Source organism: Trachemys scripta, chromosome 9 (genome assembly GCF_013100865.1).
Source record: "Trachemys scripta elegans isolate TJP31775 chromosome 9, CAS_Tse_1.0, whole genome shotgun sequence".
Taxonomy (NCBI): Eukaryota; Metazoa; Chordata; order Testudines; family Emydidae; genus Trachemys; species Trachemys scripta.
The window spans coordinates 20,222,618-20,244,811 of record NC_048306.1 but is presented as its reverse complement, the minus strand read 5'-3'; the positions used below and the strand labels follow the sequence as shown (position 1 = coordinate 20,244,811).

The window sequence follows — 22,194 nt, the reverse complement described above, 5'->3', positions numbered from 1 at the left end:
GGGGGCAGGGAGGGGCCCTGCTGATGCCTGAGCGACGTGGCTGCGGGGCGCCAGGGACATGCCGACGTGGAAGGACGGGGGCTAAGGGGAGAAAGGCGCGTCCGCAGGCGGGTCACCGGGGTACCCCAGCAGGGCGCAGCGGCCCATCGCGCTGGGAAAGGAAGGGGACAGCAGGGGGCACGCGAAGGCGCTCTGTCGGGGAGGAAGGCGACATGGGACGGGAACCGAGAGCCCAGCCCGCTCCCGCCGGGAGAGGACCCTGTGCCCGCCGCCGCCCGCGTGCTCCGCACAGGAAGCGGGTGTGGCGGGAAACGGGGCTTTATGCTCCCGGCCGCTGGACCCCGCCTGAGTGGTGAGTGGCAGGGCCGGGAGCCAATGGGCGCGGACGGGGCGGGCCGGGCCCGGCCGGGAGCGAGGGACCCGGGCTGCGCGCGGACGGCTGGTGGCGGCGCGCGCCCCGCTGCATGGAGACCATGCCCTGCCACAACCGGCCGTTGGGCGCGGCGGGCGGCCCGCGGCAGCAGGAGGACCAGCCGGCGGCCGGGGCAGGGGGCGGCTGTGGTAGCACCCGGCTGATCCGCTTCGCGGAGCCCGGCCCCGACAGCAGCCCCAGCCCGGACAGCGGCAGCAATGGGGTCCCACCCCCGGAGCCCGGGCCGCAGCCGCTGCAGATCGGAGCCCAGCTCAAGCTGCTGCCCATGAACGACCAGATCCGCGAGCTGCAGACCATCATCAGGGACAAGTGAGAGCAGGGCCCGGCCGGGCGGCGGGGAGAGCGGTGACCTCGGCGGGGAGAAGGGAATCGGGCTGTGGAAGCGGACGAATCGGGTGCGGGTGCGAGGGGAGGAGGGACTGGCCTGGGGGGCGGGCAGGCAGGAGGCTGGGAGCAGAAGGAGTCGGCTGGGGGCAGGAGGGATCGGTTTGAGGAGGCCCAGGCTGGAAGTGGGGGATCAAGAGGGATCGGGCTGGGGGGCCCAGGCAGGAGGTGGGATTGGGCGGGGGGGGGTGCAGGCAGAGAATCAGATGGGGGGAGCAGGCGGGATTGGGCTGGGGGGGCAGGCAGGAGGCTGGGGGGTATGCGTGGGCAACAGTTGTATGGAGAGGGACTCAGACAAGGTTTAAAGTGTCCTAAGTGACAGGACTTGGCTCAGCAAAGTAGGGCTGTGAGGAGGGCCAGTTCTTGTTAACAACTAGGGTGCATCAGGCAGCACCGTAGCTGGTCGCACAAGGGACACCACTATTCAGGCTTCCCACTTTTTTTGAGACCTAGATGCTGCTCAGGCTTTGTGGGCATTTCAAGGGGTGAGTAAGTATCTTGGGTTTTATTTTGCTTCTGGATCTTAGACTCTTGCATTTGTCTGCAGTGCCGCTTTGCTAAGCGGGGAGCAGCATGGCAGACTGTGCTGCTGAAGCACTCTCCTTCTGTCTCCAGCTGGCCCTGGGGTCAAACTTGCAGCACTAAGTCTAAGACCCTGGGTCAGCTGACTCGGCCTCCTGACACTCAGGCTGTGGGGCTAAATTGTGGTGTAGATGTTGGGGCTCAGGTTAGAGCTGGGGCTCTGAGAGTCTTACTCCACACAGGGTCTTAGAGTCCGGGCTCCACTTCCTGAACCCCAATATGTACACTGCAATTTTATAATAAATAATAATCTATGGAGATATACCTATCTCATAGAACTGGAAGGAACCCTGAAAGGTCATTGAGTTCAGCCCCCTGCCTTCACAAGCAGGACCAAGTACTGATTTTGCCCCAAATTCCTAAGTGGCCCCCTCAAGGATTGAACTCACAACCCTGGGTTTAAGTGGGCCAATGCTCAAACCACTGAGCTATCCCTCCCCCCAGCCTGGGCCTCACAAGCCCAAGCCAGCTGTGGCCATGCCATGTCTTTTATCGCACTCTAGACATAACCTAAGGATACATCTATACTGCAGTGTAAGTCTAAGGTTCAAACTCAGGCTGAAGCCTAAACTCCCCCTTGTGTCTACACACAAATTGCCTTAACCCAGGTCTTGGACCTAGAGGCCCNTTTGCCCCAGATCCCTAAGTGGCCCCCTCAAGGATTGAACTCACAACCCTGGGTTTAAGCGGGCCAATGCTCAAACCACTGAGCTATCCCTCCCCACAGCCTGGGCCTCACAAGCCCAAGCCAGCTGTGGCCATGCCATGTCTTTTATTGCACTCTAGACATAACCTAAGGATACATCTATACTACAGTGTAAGTCTAAGGTTCAAACTCAGGCTGAAGCCTAAACTCCCCCCTTGTGTCTACACACAAATTGCCTGAACCTAGGTCTTGGACCTAGAGGCCCAGGACCCTATGGGAGTGGAGGGTCCAAACCTTAGTCCAGCAGGGACTCCGGGTTCAAGCCCTGTCACTTTGCAGCATAGACACAGCTTCACTGGACTCATGCTCTGGGAGGCTGCCAAAAGTATCTCACAATTCCATGGGCTTGACTTTGTGTCCTCTGGACAGTTAAGTTTGGTGGACAGTAATGTTTTTCCATACTGAACCACGAACAGAGGGCTAGAGTGGGAGGGTGCTAGGTCCTGGCTATGGGCAGTAACATCATGCTTTGTAGATGCTGGAACCCCAGGTTGGGACCTTGGGTTCAACAATTCCTAACCTGGGGTTACAAATGAGTGTAGACGTTTAAGCCCTAGGTTAACAAATCCACGGTTTGCTAACAAGTTCTACTAACCCTAAGGGTTGGTGCAGTCACATGGGGTTACACTGGTGACAAATTTGAATTGTCTTGCCTTGGTATCTCCATTGCTGCTGTCTAGCATTAGAAATGTTTTCCTGCCCTCTCCGAGGAAACAAACAGTATTATAAATGTATTTAAACAAGCTATCCATGTCCTGACATATGAAGAAATTAGATGCCAACATTGGGTGGGGATATGTGCTTTAAGACCACTCTGGGTCCTGGTTGACTGATGTTATGGAATCCAGTCTGTGAATATGTCCATTGAATTTGGCATCAGATTCCAGTCTCACATGCAGACTGTTTCAGTGGAGAATGATCACAGCATAGACACTAAGGCTTAGTAGTGGTAGGAGGCCTTGACATCATCTTCCCTAGACATGTTAGTGCTTATACAAATACTGTAATATTCTGCAGGAATGGTCCAAAGTCTTGGTACAGGTGGCCAGATGTTGCAGCTGTTTCAGGTAATTTGTGAGCATGGATTACCTCAAGAGCCTTGAGCTGGGCATGAGAAAGGCTGTGAATTGGACAGTTTCCAGTTCACCTACAGCCTGTTCTCTCTGTAACTGTAAATAATTAATCCCAGAAATGCAGAATTCTGGCTGTGAACTCTGTTTCAATACCATTTATGATAAAAAAAATTAACCCTATGACTTTAAAGCTTCCTGTAATATCTTTGCACTCCTTAGTTTGAATCTTTTGCCACCCACGCCTAGGCCTTGGCAGGTTCAGAGCTCATCGGAGCCTTTGAGACACGAGAACGTAAGACTTTGTGTAATAAGCTGCTGCTTCCTTTCTCTAGCGCAGTGCTTCTCACCCTTTTTGATACCAGGGACCGGCTTGCTGCCTTCCTAAACTGCGTCAGGGACCACTGGTTGAGAAACACTGCTCTAGAGAACATCAAGGTGTGACATGAAAATAGTGGTGGTGAAACTCAACTACTCTTTGGATTTTTTTTATATCGTGCACAGAATGAAAAGTCTGTGTGGAGCCATAAATAGAAGCTGGGGAAGGTATGGGGCATCAGCGTGTGCCCTGTTGCATTTGTTGGAAATTGGTCACATGGGATACACCCACATGGTCTATTTGTAGTTACAAGCCAACTGTCTTGATTCTGATGCAGTCTCTTAGGTCCAGGCTTGTTTAAATTTGTGCATGACAAAGATAGAAACTAGTCAAAAACAATGTAAGTGTCCTTTCACCCACTTCATCTATCTTGTTCCTGGTCTCCTCACTCCTGGGGATCCAACCAGGTTTTCTCTGGTCTGGAGTCAGACAACACTACTCCTTAAGTAACAGATATATTGCAAGATCCTGCTCATTTCTACACGGAACAGAGTCCCTTTACTTCTCCAGGTCTCCCAACTCAGTACAAGAGGCTGGGACTGGGAACAGAAACATGTTGTTCGTAGTAGTGCAGGACATGACCAGTAAGTCACTAGTTTGGCCAAAGAAGTGACTTTAAAGTAGATCAGCTGCCAGATCATTCCTATTAATATTTTGATTGAGACTAGAAGTTACCTCTCACACATATAGTAAACATGAAATCATGACTGACTGCCCAATTTTTATAGTTCTAGTCTCTCGTCAATTTCCTTCTTTCTTTTTCTTTTTCTTTTAATAGTACCCTAAAAGCAGGCACAGGAAGGAATCCTCACAGGTAGAAAAACCTAGCGTTTGTAAAAAAACAAACAAACAACCCTTTATACTTTTCGTTAAAACATTGCAAAAGTTAAAAGAGGCTTGCTTACACTTTCCTTAATTCAGAGTCAATTCTTCTTCTTGTCTCACTGCTAAGACTTGTGCTGTAGCTTTCATAGTGTCTGCCTCCTTGCTGTATTAGGACTTTGCTTCCTGCTTTTGGATGTATATGCTAAAATGCACAGTATGTAGTGAGGAGCTATTTACATACCGAGAATAGAAAGAAGCACTGTGCTTCGGAGCAGGAAGAACCATTGCTCACTGGCTATGCTGTCACATTTATTGTAGACACATCCATTCGTGCCACTGTGCCATTGGATAGGTCAGTAGTTCCATTACAATCCCCACTTCTCTGGCACTTAGCAGATTGCTTTTCAAATTCCTGCTGCTTTGAACCCCCCCATTCATTCCTTTGATCAAGGAGAGCCTCCTTTTTTGTAAGCCTGGCTTGTTTAAAAAAAAAAAAATCAAGATCTTAAGACACTAAATCAGTGTGAAGTATATGTTGCAGCCTCACCTGTTAAACAGGTATTTAAATAAAGCATATAAGAATACCAAGAAGAGGCTAAAGCAGCACATGACTTGGAGTTCCAGTTGGGTTCTGCTACTGATTTGCAATGACAGAAACGTGTTCTGTAACTGAACAGGAGAAGGGAGCAACACAGCTATGACTAACATTTCCCTTTTCCCCACTAGCTAATAGATGTAAACTTACCAGAGCAAGAAAGGGAATAGAGAAAGTCCTTGAGTGCTGGATTTCCCAGAAAGCAGTTGTGAAAGAGGAGAAGAACGGAACGAGGCTGCCTCTGGAACAACTTTAAGGGAGAGAGCTGCCTTTGATAGTTTTCTCAGGGTTATAAAAGTTAGAGAGCAGCAGCATGCAGCAGACAAGACTCTTGCCAGTTTCCTGGGTGTTATTCAGACAGGGTTGGGCAGCAGTGAAATTGTCAACATTCGTGAGATTCTCTTTGTTGCTGACTGGGAAGCAGACTATTGCAGCAGTTGCCACCAGGTACTACCAGAGGCCCTCCCTGGTCTTTTGTATCTGCCTTTGGTTGGGCCATTGACAGTAGGCGTTGTGTAAAATTTTCAAGCAATGGTTTAAATCATCCATATCTGTACAATACTTCACCTCTCCAGGACGCTGTATGCATTAAGTAACCTTAGCTTCTGTAGTTTAAATTATTTTGAATTAGGGTTTTTCTGTATCTTGTTTCTCTGTGTGCTGAAGAGTAATCGTATCACAGGCACAGAATGCACAGAGCGGTTGCAGTGTACAGGCTGTGGAGGTTCCATAGAGAGCAACTCTGCACATCAGAAACACTCCCTGGCAGCTGTCTCCACTGCAGAGCAGAAAGGGGGCTGTGAGAGTGGGCTGCGGAGAGAGGGAGGATTAAGTTCTGCCTTCCCAACCCATGATGTTGTTGTGTCCACTCAAAACTTGTTGGTGAGAAGGGTTTCATCTGTAAAGAGTTTTGAGGCTAGTAAAGGAAAACCGTGTAGTTTTTGGAACGTAGGGAAATATCCCACTTACTGAACCCAGATGGGTGTGTTTCTTGCTGCAAGTAAAAAAGTGTTCAGCTTTTCCAAGTGTATTCAATAGGTCTTTGGGTTTTGCAAGCCTACAAGCCACTGGCTGATTCTTCCTTTGAGGAGATTTACATATTAGATTCATTGCAAGGCTATGTTATTTTGTTTAGAGGAGGTGGAGACTCATAAATATGGATCACTAAAACATCTACGGAAATGATGACAAGTCTCAGAGCTGCACTTGATCCTGAACATGGCATGATGACAAGGCAGCAGAGCTGTAACTGACACTCTGAGCTTTTCACTAAACATTTACTAGAAAAAACATTACCGGGGGGGGGGGGGGCGGACCCACTGAGGCTGTTCAAAAAGGCAAGTAGGCTTCCAATATAACATGGGCTTTCACCTCTCATTTTGTTACACTTTCACAGGGGGAAGAAATTGCAGCATTTTTCTTGCCACATTCCATCTGAGAAAGACAGCTGCATTTCAGTGGTGGAGAAAGATTCCAGGGTGCAATAGTCTTTCATCCAGGAAGATTCAAAAATGCTCACTGCTAAATCACATAGGGGAGAAGGAACAGTTAGGCACAGGGTGACTAGAACTTGCTGTGATGATCTTTTCTGGGAATGGCATAATTCATCTTGTCTGGTCTTTTTAAGCAATTGTGGTGCTGGAAATCCTCTCTTAAGAATGGATGCAGCAGGGATGAGCATGGAGCTTTACAGCTAAGACTAGTTGCCTGCTGCCAAGAGCTTGGTCTACAGGATATGGATATTATAATGAGATATTAATAGACATTGCTGGGAAGGAAGGAAAATTGGCTCACTTAACAGGGTATCCAGATCACATCTGGTTTCAGATCTCTCTCTAGGTAGAAAGTAGTATAAAAAGGAACAGAGAGCACCACAATTGCAAATGTTAGAGGGGAAGTGTGTTTGTTTAGTGCACCAGAAGACAGATGGTCGAGGCACTGAGACAGTGTGAAAAAGCCACAAAGTGGGGAGGGGCAGGATGAGAGAGGAGGGGCTAATATATAGGGCAGTGAGAGGCAATTTGTGGCTCTTATTCAGGAGCAGGGGAGGGTAGTTTCTTAGAGTATGTCTACACTACGAAATTAGGTCGATTTTATAGAAGTCATTTTTAGAAATTGATTTTACAGTCGATTGTGTATGTCCACACTAAGCGCATTAAGTCGGTGGAGTGCGTCCTCACTGCCATGGCTAGCATCGACTTACGGAGCGGTGCACTGTGGGTAGCTATCCCGCAGTTTCCGCCGCCCATTGGAATTCTGAGTTAATACCCGATGGGCCAAAAACATTGTCGCTGGTGGTTTTGGGTACAGGTCATCAGTCGCCTCTTCCTCTGTGAAAGCAATGGCAGACAATCATTTTGGCCCTTTTTTCCTGGGTTACCCGTGCAGATGCCATACCACGGTAAGCACGGAGCCCGCTCAGCTCACCATCACCTCTGCTGGTGGGCAAGTCTACTGTGGGGACTGCTGTGATCCAAGTAGCCAATGCAATCATTGACGTTCTGTTATCAAGGGTAGTGACTCTGGGAAATGTGTGGGCCTTTTTAGATTTTAAGTGCATCATATTCCAGTTCTTTGTCGCTGGTGAAGAAGTCTTGCAGCCATACATTCCAGTCCGGTCGGCCTGTAACACTCCATAGCACTTCTGTGGTTGACACATGTAACAGCTCCAGGGCTCTTCCTCTTTTGCCTTGGCCGTGGTACCTTGCCCTACCCAGGCCTCCATGCATTCGATGCAGAAGCACCTGCAACAGCTGGCATTGCTACACAGCAGCAGCTCCTTGCCTTCACAGCATACGGTGCAGTAGGACTGCTAACCATCGGCATCCACCCCTTCCGCTGCAACTCTGCTCTCCTGCTCCCCAGCGACGAGCTCAGGGGATCCGTATTAGTTCTCCTGGGTGCTGCTGGCAGCAGACGGTGCAGTAGGACTGGTAACTGTTGTCATCCACCGCTTCCGCTGCAACTCTGCTCTCCAGCGACGAGTTCAGGGGATCCATTCATGAAGCCTGGACAGTAGTAAGGAGCAGTTCAACTATAGGCTGAGCAAGTGCAGAATAGTGGTAGAATGTGCCTTTGGACGTTTAAAAGCTCACTGGCGCTGTTGGACAGACCTCAGCGCAACCAACATTCCCATTGTTATTGCTGCTTGCTGTGTGCTCCATAATATCTGTGAGAGTAAGGGGGAGATGTTTATGGCGGGGTGGGAGGTTGAGGCAAATCACCTGGCATCTGATTTTGAGCAGCCAGACACCAGGGCGATTAGAAGACCACAGCAAGGCGCGCTGCGCATCAGAGAGGCTTTGAAAACCAGTTTCATGACTGACCAGGCTTTGGTGTGACAGTTGTGTCTGTTTCTCCTTGATGCAAACCCGCCCCCTTTGTTGATTTTAATTCCCCGTAAGCCAATCATCCTTCCCCCTTCGAAATAAAGTAACTATTGTTTTGAAACCATGCATTCTTTCTTTATTAATAAAAAATAAAGTGCTAATGGACAAAGTAGCCTGGGTGGGGTGGGGGAGGAGGGAAGGACAAGGCCACATTGCTTATTGTAGCCACGCTAAAAATCAAACTGTTTGAATGACAGCCTTCAGTTGCTTGGGCCATCCTCTGGAGTGGAGTGGCTGGGTGCCCAGACCAAAATCAAACTGTTTGAATGACAGCCTTCAGTTGCTTGGGCCATCCTCTGGAGTGGAGTGGCTGGGTGCCCAGACCCTCCCCCCGGTGTTCTTGGGAGTCTTGGTGAGGAGGCTATGGAACATGGGGAGGAGGGTAGGCGGTTATACAGTGGAGGCAGCGGGGGTCTGTGCTCTTGTTGGCTTTCCTGCAGCTCCAATAGACACTTCATCATATCCATTTGCTCCCGCGTTAGCCTCAGCATTGCGTCCTGCCTCCGCTCTTTGTGCTCACTTAATTCTTTCCTGGCCTCTGCCACTGAATGCCTCCATGCATTAAGCTGTGCCCTATCAGTGTGGGAGGACTGCATGAGCTCGGAAAACATGTCATCGCGAGTGCGTTTTTTTTCACTTTCTAATCTGCGATAACCTCAGGGACGGAGATGATAGGGGGAGCATAGAAACATTCTACGCTCTACGATTCTGGGGGGACTGCATGGTCACCTGTGCTGCTGAGTTTGCCACGCTGACCAAACAGGAAATGAAATTCAAAAGTTCCCGGGGCTTTTCCTGTGGCTAGTGCATCGGAGTTCAAAGTGCTGTCCAGAGCAGTCACAACAGAGCACTCTGGGATAGCTCCCCATGGCCAATACCGTCAATTTGCATCCGCACTACCCCAAATTCGACCCAGCAAAGTCGATTTTAGTGCTACTCCCCTTGCCGGGGAGGAGTACACAAGTCAATTTTGAGAGCTCTTTAGGTCGATGGAACGGGGTTGGTTGTATGGACGCATTCATTTTTAAATCGACCTAATGCAGCTAAATTCGACCTAACCCTGTAGTGTAGACCAGGCCTTACTCTGACACAGGTTAGTTCCATATTAGCCTACCGGATCCTGAGGACAATCGGGGCTAGCGCAGAAGAGGGGCACAGGGGGCTCTGTGTTCATTCCATGGTGGGAGATGCGTGGGGAAGTGGGAGCTCATGCAAATAAGTCTTTCTCCCCTCTCTCCAGGAATCAGGGAAGTTAATGCAATCCTGCAGTTGCAATAACTATCAGGATCTGCTGCAAAATATGGTGCGGAAAATCAGGCAAAATCTCAGACACTTTAAAAAACCTCTTACCATTGTGGGCTGGGTGGCACTCCATGGGCTTCCCCTTTTAGGATACTTACAAAACTCTGTGTCCATGGAGTCATGCCATGCTGTGGCGCTCTGGTCAGCGGCATGTGACAAAGTACAGGATGGCCAAGCTTTGGGCCCATTTGGCAAGTGACTGTTCTTGGATAAACCTTGTGTCTGCAAGATGAAGTCTTAATATATGTATTTTAACACCACAAATAGCTGGTGGGTATTTCTCTCCTTTCTGTTCTGTTTAGGTTCTTCTGCCATCACCAGGGTGTTGTCCTGGCATTATTGTCAGTACAGCCCCTGAAGCCTAAGGATGTTAAAATAATTGGCATTATTACTAGTCCTTCTACTGCCTCATACTGGATAAGAAAGCATGTTAATCCACTGAATCGTCATTACTGACTTAGTACACTTCGCTCTCTAGAGCTGTCCACGTTCCGTTTGCTTTCTTTATGTAGCTGTCAATGTTAACAGGAGCTGGGAACGTGTACAGGAGACTGGGGGATACAATAGGTTCCATCCCACTTCCTAATCTCTACATCCAAGACGTTTTCACAAACTTGCTCAGTTTTGCAACCTTTCCAGTTTAGTTAGAGGTGGTTGCCCACAGTTTAAGTCTAATGGATGTGACTTTTGAATCCTTTAATGGAGTGTGTACTTGTACATTTAAACATTGGTTATGTGGGAGCACACTGCTGTAGTCTCTTGTTTATAGCTCTGTGCTGGTGACACTATAAAAATCATCTCACAAAAGTTCATTCATTCATGGCAGGGATAGATAAGATTTAGTGATCTGGAGGCTAAAACCTGTAGTATTGCAATTTACAATAAAATCAAGTCTAGTGAACCCAAGATCTCTGGTTTCCATAGAAGCAATTTCATTAGCTTAGATCAGTAGTGTGTCTGTATTGTTTAAAATCCAGACTTAACACTAGGCAGGATTTAAGTGTAGGTATTTAAAGGTTATTGTGGCTTTTGTATGTGATCATTTTATTGTATTCTGCTTAGGCTTTTTATTCCCTGCGGTGTTTAGAGTGAATAATATAGAACTGAAGACAGTAAAGCAGCAGGGTACATGCTCCTGACTGCTGTACAAAGCTGGATGACTCAGCAGTGCATAACACATCAGTGAGATGACTTCACTGCTGGGGTGGGGGGGGGGGGCAGTGGAGGGTGGCATCCCCTGCATGTTCCACTTCCAGCAGGGCAGACATTTAAAATGCACTCGGTGCCTTCATTCTAGTTTTGACAGCAAGCGGAACACGGCTGTATTGCCTCAGTATATTTTCTCTTCTTTGTGATATTGTTGCTTTAATACAAAACAGAAATTTAAAAAATAATCTTCCGTAAATAATGTTTCCATGACATTTCACTGAAATATTATCTGGATTGAACCTTCCCCTGCACATCAATAGGGGTCTAAAAGGGACAGATGCTTAAAATCAAACCTACCACCCTATTTGAAAACTGCTTACTGTTATTAGGTAACAGCCAAATTATCTAACAGATTAGAGGGGAGAGTTCTTCAGTTTGTTTGAATGTACACACTGAGGTCATATAGTACTTTTGCCCAGTAGTCGGGAAAAGAAATGTAGGAACTGCCATACTGGATCAGACCAATGGTCCATCTAATCCAGTATCCTGTCAGCGATAGTTACCCATGCCAGATGCTTCAGCAGAAAGTGCAAGAAACTTTGCAGTAGGTATTATGGGATAACCTCCCACCAAGGAAGGTTTGCTCTGAAACCCCTCTCCCGCATTAGTTAGAAGTTGCTTTAGGCTTTCAAGCTGGAGAGCTATACCCCTTCAGAAACTCTTGTTTATGTTTTAAGCTTCTAACAATGATGGATAGTCTTGTTATCCAGATAAGTGACTAATCTGTTTCAAATCCTGCTAAGCTTTTGACCAGAATAATATCCTGTGACAGTCAGTTTTGAACTTGCCACTTCACAATTTCCTTGAATGTTCCTTGTTCTTTTATTAGGAACGTGGGAATGATAGTTCCCAATCTACCTTTTTGTACCATTTTTTGTTTTATATAACTTCATCATGGTACTATAAGTTAAACAGTCCCAATCTTTTCCTACTTTATTCCAATGACAATTTTTCAATGCCTCTAATTATTCTCATCACCCATCTCTGAACTCCTCCTGAGTCTGCTCTCCTTTTTGAACTGGGTGACCAGGCCTGAACACAGTTTTCCAGGTGAAGATGTACCACGGGTCTGCCATATTTTCAGTATTATTCTCCTGAGGCTCAGTATTGCTCCCATTTGCTGGCAATTCTTCTGACTATTGACTTGATTGGAAGCAGGATATCAAGCACAATGTTTGTAAATTCAAGCAGTGAACACATGATAGTTTGGGTGGCCTACTAGGATGGGAGTGGAAGCAAGATCAGATTTTCTCATGGAAAGCTTACAGAACAATCTTAGGTTTTCATATTCTAATTGCGTTGGGCAAAGCACTGCAAAATGTTAGCCTATAGTTAGAGGCAAGCCTGGCTGTAGCTTTACGTTCCGTGAATATTAGTTACCCACTATCAAGAGATTCTAATTAGTTTTATCCAGTAGAAATTAGTTATGCGGAGAACTCCTGCTATGTATAATGTACTATCCTTGAATTATTTATCAGTGTTACCGAAATAAAAGTTATTCCGCAATTTAATTTAGCACTTTTTTTACCTTTTTCAGGACAGCCAGTAGAGGGGACTTCGTATTTTCTGCTGATCGTCTGGTAGGTGGAGGATTTCTTCTTCTTCTTGCTGTTCTTTGTGACACTTGTGTTAAACAGGACTTTCATGCTGCAGCAGTCATCCGGTGAGAGCGATGCATTCCTATACAAAGTGAATGCTGTTTGACAGTAACTTCCCTAATGTCTTTCATGCCAAAGGATTTCACAAATACCTTCAGCTACCTGAGGAACGCAGCAGCTGTTTTAACAGCACACGCTACTATGTTAGGACAGAAGTGAAAAGCATGTAGGTAATTGAGAATGCTAGGGAAACATAGGTAAGCAAGATGTGCCTGCTTCAATTTTCCTTTGAGTAACACCCATACTCTTGTTAAAAGTGCCTTGGGATCTTTAATGGCCTGAACATGGGGTCCTACACAATATTACAAATAGATAATAGTAATAATAATCCAAGAGCCTGTACCTCCACCAGTACATATTAACAGGTCAAAGTAACACTACTGGGGAGCCTAGGGTTTTTACTTCAATCTGCTAACATGTTAAAACTATGATACACGCATACAAATTGGATAATCACATTCAGTAAATCGTAACCTTTCCAATGATATCTTATGTGACCCATCTTGCATAAAGTATATCTTAGTTATGCCATATTCATATCATAACCATATTTCTATGAAGAATATGGGGTGTCACAGTCTCCAACAAATGTCATTTGTTTTAAACACACATTTGTGACAGTTAATAAAGCAGATAAGGACAATCATGGAAGGTACACACAGAATGTGAAAGACTTATTTCTAGGTCAGCTAAGTTTCAGTGTTCCTATTTGTCAGGGTTCCCAGGATTCCCAAAATCTTATTATATGAAGAGTCAAGATTTTCAAACAAAGATATTAAAGCCCGGATGTCCAACACTAATAAATTCAAACACAGTTCAACCGAAAGAAAGCCAGACATAAGCCATACTGAACATTAACAGAGCTTGGTTCTCTCAGTCAAGGATGCTTTTTCTACAAGAGCTTCTACCATACTGAGCTCCTTCTGAAAGCACTTTATTTTTTACCCTGGAGAGTGTTCCCATCATGCTCTACTCTCAAAGGGGTATTCCTCCCAGTGAATTGGCTATCAAATCACTTCAAAAAAGAAGATAGGTCAGAAATATGTTGCTAAAGTTTTGATAGAAGAGAAACAATGGCTATTGCAAGACAGGCAGGAGAAAACCTTAATTAACCCTAACTTACCCCTGTTGCAGTTCCTTGATGTGAAAGTCCCCATCCTGGGCCCTCTCAGATTTTCCTGGAAGTGTTGTGCCAGTCTCCGGGATGTACAGACTACTCCCTCACTGCTGCCACTTTCCAGTCACTGAGCCAAACTCAGGCTCATGCTACTGCAGTCCAGTCTTGCTTTACTAGCACATTTACAGATCTAGAGCTGCTGCTCACGGGATTGCCTCTACCTGCTGGTCATACAACAGGCTTGACAGTTGTTAGAGAGATAGCTGCTCCCTCCTCCTCCTAAGAAAAGGGAAGAAATGGAGAACCCATGCCTAGGATTGTGGAATGTCTTGCTTTGTATATTTTATTGTTTGATTTGTACTTTGGTAGCGCCTAGAGCTCCAGGCAGATTGGGGCTCCATTGTGCTAGGCGCTGTACAAACCTAATAAAAATCCAGTCACTGCCCAAATGACAAAATGTAACAGATGGATGAAATAAACAGAGTGGTGGGATTGGAGGTGAGCACAATTTAGCTTTTTGCCTGCCTGGCACTAGCTGCTAGCAGTTTCCTGGAGGGTCACAGCAGAGGTGAGTCATAGGGAGAGATTTGAAGGCTGATAAATTTAGCGGTACAGATTTTTTTCATGCAGCTTATTCCATATGTGATAGGTGGCATGAGAGTGTGTGCAAAGGTGCTATGGGGAGAAGGGGACTAATAGGTGGAAAGGCTGGTAGAGTGAAGATGGCTGTCACTGATGTGCTAATGCATCTATGAAGGGTGTGTCAGGCAGCTAAATCGTGATGGTGAGGACAAATCTGGTGTTTGTAGAGAAGGGGAAGCTAGTGGAGGCACATGGTTAAAATAATGGCCTAAGAAGATGATCTGAGCATTATAAAGACTTGGATTAGAGCTTTGATTATGAAATATCAAAACATTTCCTTCAAGCTGTCAGGATTAGAAGGTGCCAGTAAAGAGCAAGAAAGAAAACTTCACATTAAAAAAGGGAAAAAGTTGGCAGTGACAGCTTCCTGTTAGCTGGAACTACCAGACTAGAGATTGACACACTGGGCCAAATTCACAGGGGATGCCAGTGGAGGTGCAGGACTCGGTTGGACCCACTTCCTGATATGCAGTTTGGTGGCATTTATATGCCATGGAGAAAAATGAAAATATCCATCTTTCCTGACATTTATTTACGGAATCTTGCTAATTGCTTTTCTTGTCTTCTGGCCCCTGGATGTGTGAATTACACCAACTCTGACCCACTCACTCACTGACTTAACCTGTCCATCACCTCTGAATGTGGCCCACTATAAAACTTTGCTCTAAATAGACGTTCTTGTGGTGTTAAGTTTGATAACACTCATAAACCTTGTCATGCCAATAAAGTTACTGAAATTCAAAATCAAAAGGCCTTTGGCACTGACTGCAATTGAAGAAGTTCCCTTAAACAGACAGCCTGTCTGTACTGGGAACTGGGTTGAGAGGGAAGGATGGAAAAGATTCCTCTAGTGGGGTTTTGCCCTGTTCCTGGAGTGAGAACAGTGGAGATGAACCTTAACTTATCCATTGACCGGAGAAATATATGTGCTCAGTCCTTTGAGAGATTGCCTCACTTCTATCATTATACAGTGACTTTTGCTTAATAGGTTTTCATCTTTGCTTGGCTGTAGGTTTTTTTGAGCATTCTGGGCTTTGAGTCGCTGGCTTGCTCTACTTTCTAAATCTTTAATACCTGGAGCTCCTTTCATGGGAAATCATCCCTGGGTCAGATTAATACATTTTAAATAACCTTGCCTGGGGTACAGCTACAGAGCTAGCATTGGGGGAGGACTAGGAGTTTTCAGGTCACCTGAGGCTGTGGAATTTACTGGCTCTGTCTCCTGTAGAGAGATCCCTGCTAAAACTGGACTGTGTTTGTGAACGTGCAATCTCCTTGCAGAGCATCCCATAATAATGACAACTGACAGGTGTCAAAGGGAGGGGTGATGATATTTCTCTATTGCCTGACTTGCCTTGGGGAACTTGGCTTTGTGTTTACTGTGCTGCGGTTCAGGCTGTTCTGGGCAGCCCACCGGGCAGCTCCTGAATGGAGATAGGGATGTGAAAATAAACTGGCAAGGGGAAAACCTTATTGACAAGTTCATTGTATGTTGGTAAAACTACTAGAATATGGTACCTTACGTTGATGGGTAAGAAACCTCTCTAAGCTGATGCTTTCCTTTGGTTCTACAGATCAGACTTGTGGTTGAAGAGGGATTAAATCAGCTACCATATACAGAATGCACAGTGACCACTCCAACAGGTAACTGGGAGTTTACTCCCCAGCTGGTAGGGCTGGCAGTAGAAGCTTCATACTATATGTAAAGTGAGGCTGACTCAGCTGAACGTTCAGGTCAGAGTGCAAAATTAAGGCCCCTCTTCCTCACATTTAAAAAACCCAAACCTTACTGACTAATACACTTCAGCGAAACACACAGGAGTTATTTAGTAAGAGTTTAAATCAGTCTTGCAAAATCATCATGAAAATGTACCTACCAGTCCCGGTGCCAGATGTGCTCACTTGCCCTTACTGTGATGATGATGAAAATAAAACTGATGATGTTTTACTTATCCATTAAGGAGAGTTGGGGGGGATTTAGGCAGATTCAAGAGGCCTTGCAAAATTCTCTGTGCCTTGTTGCCTACAACCATGGACCAGTTGGCAGTGATGATAAAGGAGCAGCAAGTTAGTTTCTACATCAGCAGGGAAGCATGTGTGTGTTAACACTAGAGAGAACCCAAAGGAATCATTTTGGCTTGTTCCTGTTGAAGCCAAATATGAGGTTACAGGCAAGACAGGTTAAACAGGAACAGTGTAGCATTAGCTAGAATTTGGGAAAGCGGTTCTAAAAGTAATACAGATTAACATTGTCTTATTGGTTTAACAGAAGTGTTGCCTTTCTCCTCTGGAACACTGGGTTCAAATCCAGTCCATGTCAATCAACAATTGACACCACTTGAAGGCTGTTTGTTAAGTGGACTCTGTGAAATGAGTTTGCTGTGTTCCAAACTGCAGCTGGTAGCTCCTTTGCAGAAGAACGCCCAAGGATTTCTGACTGGTTATAGAGCAAACTGTGCTGTAGACCTCTTGAATGTTCCCGTTAGGTGACAGGCCTGGCTTCCTGCAGCTCACTCTGGATGGCACCACATGGACCGATCAGATCTCTGTGTTCCCAACTGTGTTAATGTGACAGACCCAACAGCATTCGGCACCTATATCACTTTAGCTCTCAAACCCTCTTACTAGTTAAAGCAACTGAACAGCAGCTTTTCCAAAACAAAGCATTAAGTATTCTTATACCCAAAAGAACGTAGCGCCCAGAGCCAAGAGTTAATGCAACAGAGCCCTATACACATTTCCCCATACCTGTACCGTAATCTTGCCTTGCCAGCATTTGTGAGTAACCCTCAACTCTGGCTGGGAGAAGCAGACTGTCATGCTTGCAGCTTGCCTCCTCTGTATCTGTCCTCCCTCGCCAGGATGGCAGCTGTTGCTGACACTCCCTGGGCAGCCTCTGGCCACTCACTCAACCCTTCCTCCTGCCCGAGGCCAGCATCTTTAAGGTTTAGCATCCCTTTTGGTCCTAGGCTTAGCCTTGGGAAGAGTAAACCTTGCTTACCCACTTCCTGGCTTCATCCAGGCTATTTCCCAATAAACAGCTTTCCCAGTGTTTCCTCAAGGACATTATTTCAGTTTTTGTTTGCTTCCCTCTTAACAGCTTCTTTTGATTTATCTCCTGGCAGTCAGGCTGGGTAACATCACACAGAGAACCACAGGGGCTTTTGATATTTATAAAAAATAGTACACATAATTCCCTCATTCTCCACAGGTGTAGACTGAACTCTGCACCAGCCTTGGTATTAAGATTAAAGCACAACGTTTGGGCAGGGGAAGCTTGCCCTGCTGTCCAAGTTGTTCTTTGAATAAGTAAAGGGCTTTAGCTTCCAGGGCTGTCAGCTGACCCCATCACACTCATAGTATTTTCCTGTTATTCCTTGCACAAATCAAATCACTCGGGTAGTTTCATATTTCTGGTATCTGTCCACCGCACTGGCATGTATCCATTGGCTTCTTCTGAAGTTACCATTCAGCTTTATTTTGTATGGCATCCTTCATAAGAAGTGTGCCCAGAATACGAGTAGTTATACTAAAATCCTACAGCAGGGAAGGCTCTCTTCTAAACCCCATGTTACCAGCCCTTTGCCAACTTACGGTTTTGTTCCTCTGCCCTTCACTTTTTTAGGCCAGTTAGTATTTGGCACACTATCATACTATTGGTCCATGCAAAGTATGGCATACGTCCGTAGTCCTCTTTATACAGTATGTACTTAGAGAGATGTTAGTTCCATTCATGGGAAGATCATTTAAGACTATAACCTAAAGGGGCACCTAATCGGTTAAAAAGGAACAATGACTTCCATTGACCATCAGGTCTGTCTTTCCTCCCACAGGGTACAAGTATGAAGGAGTGAAATTTGAGAAGGGAAACTGTGGAGTCAGCATAATGAGAAGTGGTAGGCCATGGTTTCTTAACGTGTCTGTGTTTAAAACTCTTCTTTAAATCTCTTTACCACTTTGCTTTTAAGAACAGCGACAACCCCTTTTCCTCTGATGAACAAAATTCACCGAAGTCCTCCAACTGCCATTCTTCTCTCTTCATAAGTGTCCTGTTCCAACCAAGCTTACACCCACCACTCTCAAGTAATGTGTTTTATTAACCTCTTAGGAAATAGAACAGTTGCTGGGGATTTTCTGTGGCTGCTAGAGAAGAGGTTCTAGGTAGAGGACATTCAAATAGCGCAAGGCCTCCCCCTGCTTCTAGAAACCGCCATAGTCGTTGCCATTAATTCTCCCCCCCAAGACAATTCTCCAAATAAACTGTGGCTACTGGTAGAAATTGTGCACATTCTGGGGAATGCTAGTGGATTTTTTTGTCTAACTTCATTAGCAGCTTGATAGCAACAGTTCTTAAAGATCTAACAGCAAGAGGCTAAACTCCACTTGATGCAATGTTTTCTGTCCCCTCTGTAGCATCATGATGTTGCATCAGTATCTGGAGAGTTGCAGATGAGTTTCCTTCTCAGTGCTCAAAGGGGTTTTTCATACTGATTAGGAATGATCAAAATGTTTGTAGGAAGCGTTGCTCTATTTTAGATTTAGATTTGCTATATCCTGGAAAACCAGCCTTGTGTTAGTGCTTGGGACCAATGAGTGATACTGATCAGGCTAACTTCATTGTTTAAGCAGAGTAAAAATTTCCAGTTAATAATCTGTGATTTTAGTCATTTGGTTTAATAATCTCCTTACCACAGTTAAATATTGAATATCCCTTAGTAGTAGTAGCTGCTTGTGCTTTCTTCCATGATGTGTAACAGGGTTTTTGTTGTTGTTGCTAAACTGAAGGAGAGGCAATGGAACAAGGCTTACGGGACTGCTGCAGATCCATCCGAATAGGAAAAATCCTGATACAGAGCGACGAAGAGACTCAGAGAGCCAAAGTGTACTATGCCAAGTTTCCACCAGACATTTACAGGAGAAAAGTTCTTCTCATGTACCCAATACTGAGTGAGTATCTTAGAGCATTCTTAGGTAGCGTTAAGTATTGTTTGACTAATGGGTGTTCTGTGTAAAATTCCCTGAATTTCAGTGGCTACTAGTAGGATTTTAGCTTGCCTTGGGCAGTACGGCAGAGAATTTATCAAGTTCTGCTAGAATAAGACTTAGTCAAACTGCATTAGTTCAGGCATTATCTTTAAAATGCACATGTTGAGGCGATAGATCTAATGGAGGTAAAAATAAATGTGGTGCAAATTGCTTGAGTGTGACCCACTGTGTATGTGGGGTGGGGGAGAACTGGGCTTCCCTGTAAATTGCTTTTTTAATATATAAATTTTAGTATGTAAGTGTAGAAAAGATTTAGAACTATTAGAACTAAACACTTTAAAATTTCAATTTAATTAAATACTAGTTAACGCTAAAACATTAAATCAGTTTTATTTAAAAAATAATAATTCTATTTAACAGTTTATATTAAATTATTTCAAAATTAAACTAATTAATGCCACCAAAGAGCCTCAGAAGATGGTAGAGCTTACGTCAGGCTGAAGCAAATTCTCTAATACTTAATTCTGCTCCTTCACGGGAACTCTTGATTGCCATTTCCTGTTTCAGCTGTGATTTCTTGCCTTAGGGACTGATCCTGAGCCAATTGATATCAATAGACTTTGGGTCAGGCTCTTAATACAGCATTTTAGTGCATAGAAGCGAATAGTGTCATTAAGGGACTAAGCTTCCATAGGTAACAGAGTGAGTGGTCTGTACTGCAGTAGAAAAGGGACATATTCCTTCCATTTACTTACGCGCCCAAATCCCCTCAATGTGAATTCTGCTTATTCTAGTTCCAAATGATTTGTGAAGTTTTTCTGATAAGGACAGTCTTGTTTTTCCCCTCCTCCCAGGCACTGGCAATACTGTCATTGAAGCTGTAAAAGTTCTTCTAGAACATGGCGTCCAACCAAGTGTCATTATCCTACTAAGCCTATTCTCCACCCCTCATGGTAAGTTGAGTGAATGGGGGGAGGAGGTTATTCACGCAACACTGAACTGTACACAAAGCTGAGATTTTTAAAGAGTTCCAGTGAGCTGATTTAATGTAGTTGTATTTGGGGACTGAAGTGGGAGAAAAGTCATAAAATCGAGGAAAGGAATGGATAAAATGTAAACAAAACAAAAGGTGGTTGTGGTAGTTGATAAAACGTGATGTGAAAGACATTGGTTCAGTTTTCCTCTCCACTCTGTTAAAGGTCATGTCGTATGACTCAATAGCGATCCCTTGTGAATAACAGTGGCATTGACGGGTTAAGAAAGGAATTCAGTCCCATCTTATTCTGCTGAGATCTGGGGCTTTGAGAATGACTTGTGGTTTCTGTTTAGTAGGGTGGGAGAATGGAGAAATTCTAATGCCTGTCAGGGCTACTCATGAAATTCAAACAGACATAGCAGAAAAGGAAAGCAGGCCTGCTCTCAGGACTGAGGGCAGAATTGCAGCTCTGAAAAATTCTTGGTAACAGGAATCACATGGTAGCCAGTTACACAGAATGTGCCCGTGTCCTACAGAGCACTGCAAAGCTACCTTTTGTTCGTGGACTGTAGTGGGACTAGCTCTCAATTGGGGATAGCATAGCCATGTATTTCTTGCTGTTGACTTCTCAATCAGTTTTCAAAAATGAAAGCACCAGTTCTGTAAAGTGGGGGGAGGGATCTTTTGTGGTTTCCTGCTACTATAGATTTAACACTAGCATGCAGTAGACCTAGGTAATTGACAGTAGCCTGTACCTACTTTGTTCATCAGAATAGGACTATACGCAACCCTTAAAAGCTGTTAAAGACTTTCTGATAGCCAGTCAGCTGCACAAGCCAGGTGTAAATGCAAAAAGTGGATCAAACAGCAGAGGTGAGGTACCTGCAGGGGACCAACCTCTGCTCAACTGCTTATAAAATCCTACAGGCACAGGGCTGAACTACAAAGTGTAATTTCAACTATTTTCTTCTTTCCTCCTTAAAAGGTGCCAAATCTATCATCCAGGAGTTCCCAGAGATCACAATTTTAACTACAGAAGTTCATCCTGTTGCACCAACACACTTTGGACAGAAGTATTTTGGAACGGACTGAGACACTTAACACAAATTGGTTATGTCAATATGTTGCTGTACGATATTACAATGGTGTTTTTTCTACATTTTATTATTTGTAGCAGGGCTGGCTGCAGGCATATTTAAAATCTTTTTTGGTCAGAGGGGAAAAATATTTTACCTACCTTCATTTTGTTTGGTTACTTTCTGAAAATTGAATCAGATGCAATAATGAAGCCCATTCAATTATTATAAACTAAAGGCCCTTTAATGTGCTTTTGGAAATTGCTACACACTCAGTGCTTTAACTTATTTATTCTTTCATAACCCTGTTCTGTAGCTCTTTGCAATAGCAAAATAAAATCATGCTGTAAAGCATGCAACATAAATTTCATTTTATGTTGGTATAGTTTGCGTTGTGCTGGTATAGTCATTACAGCTTATTTTAATAATTCAAAAATCATGAAGGCACTTGGAACTCTGCATAGACAACAACACCAGAGGTAGATTTCTGATCCTTGGATGGTGCTCACAGCCATGGATTTCAACTCTTTTTAGGTCACTGTGTTCTCTATGGACTAATTCCACATAGTAAAACATTTTATAGGTGCCTCATTAAGCTCTGTGGTACTAAAAAAAATAAAGAAACCTTCCACCATAATCCACTCGCCACTGTAGTGAAAATGCTCAAATGGTTACTGCTGAAGATGGCAACAGTACGGTCTTCAAAAAAATCTCTATAAAATATTTAGCAATTGTGCCTTATTAAAACGCCTATGTGTTAAGCTACATACATGTTGTAATTATTAGCCATTTTAAAGATAAGTAAACTGTCAGATGAAGTGATGCCTGGTTTCTAGCCCTGTCTACCAGCCAGTATTCCTAAGCA

General features: G+C 44.9%; 1 protein-coding gene across 1 annotated transcript; it reads left to right on the top strand.

Annotated features, from left to right (window-relative positions):
- The first annotated feature begins 407 nt into the window (after positions 1 to 407).
- UPRT (uracil phosphoribosyltransferase homolog) lies at positions 408 to 21,966 on the top strand. The gene is made up of 7 exons (XM_034782702.1): positions 408 to 742; positions 12,412 to 12,454; positions 15,866 to 15,935; positions 18,125 to 18,187; positions 19,077 to 19,238; positions 20,132 to 20,230; positions 21,239 to 21,966. Exons 1-7 carry the CDS (start codon positions 465 to 467, stop codon positions 21,343 to 21,345), a joined length of 822 nt encoding a protein of 273 aa, XP_034638593.1. The 5' UTR covers positions 408 to 464; the 3' UTR covers positions 21,346 to 21,966.
- The last annotated feature ends 228 nt before the right edge of the window (positions 21,967 to 22,194 follow it).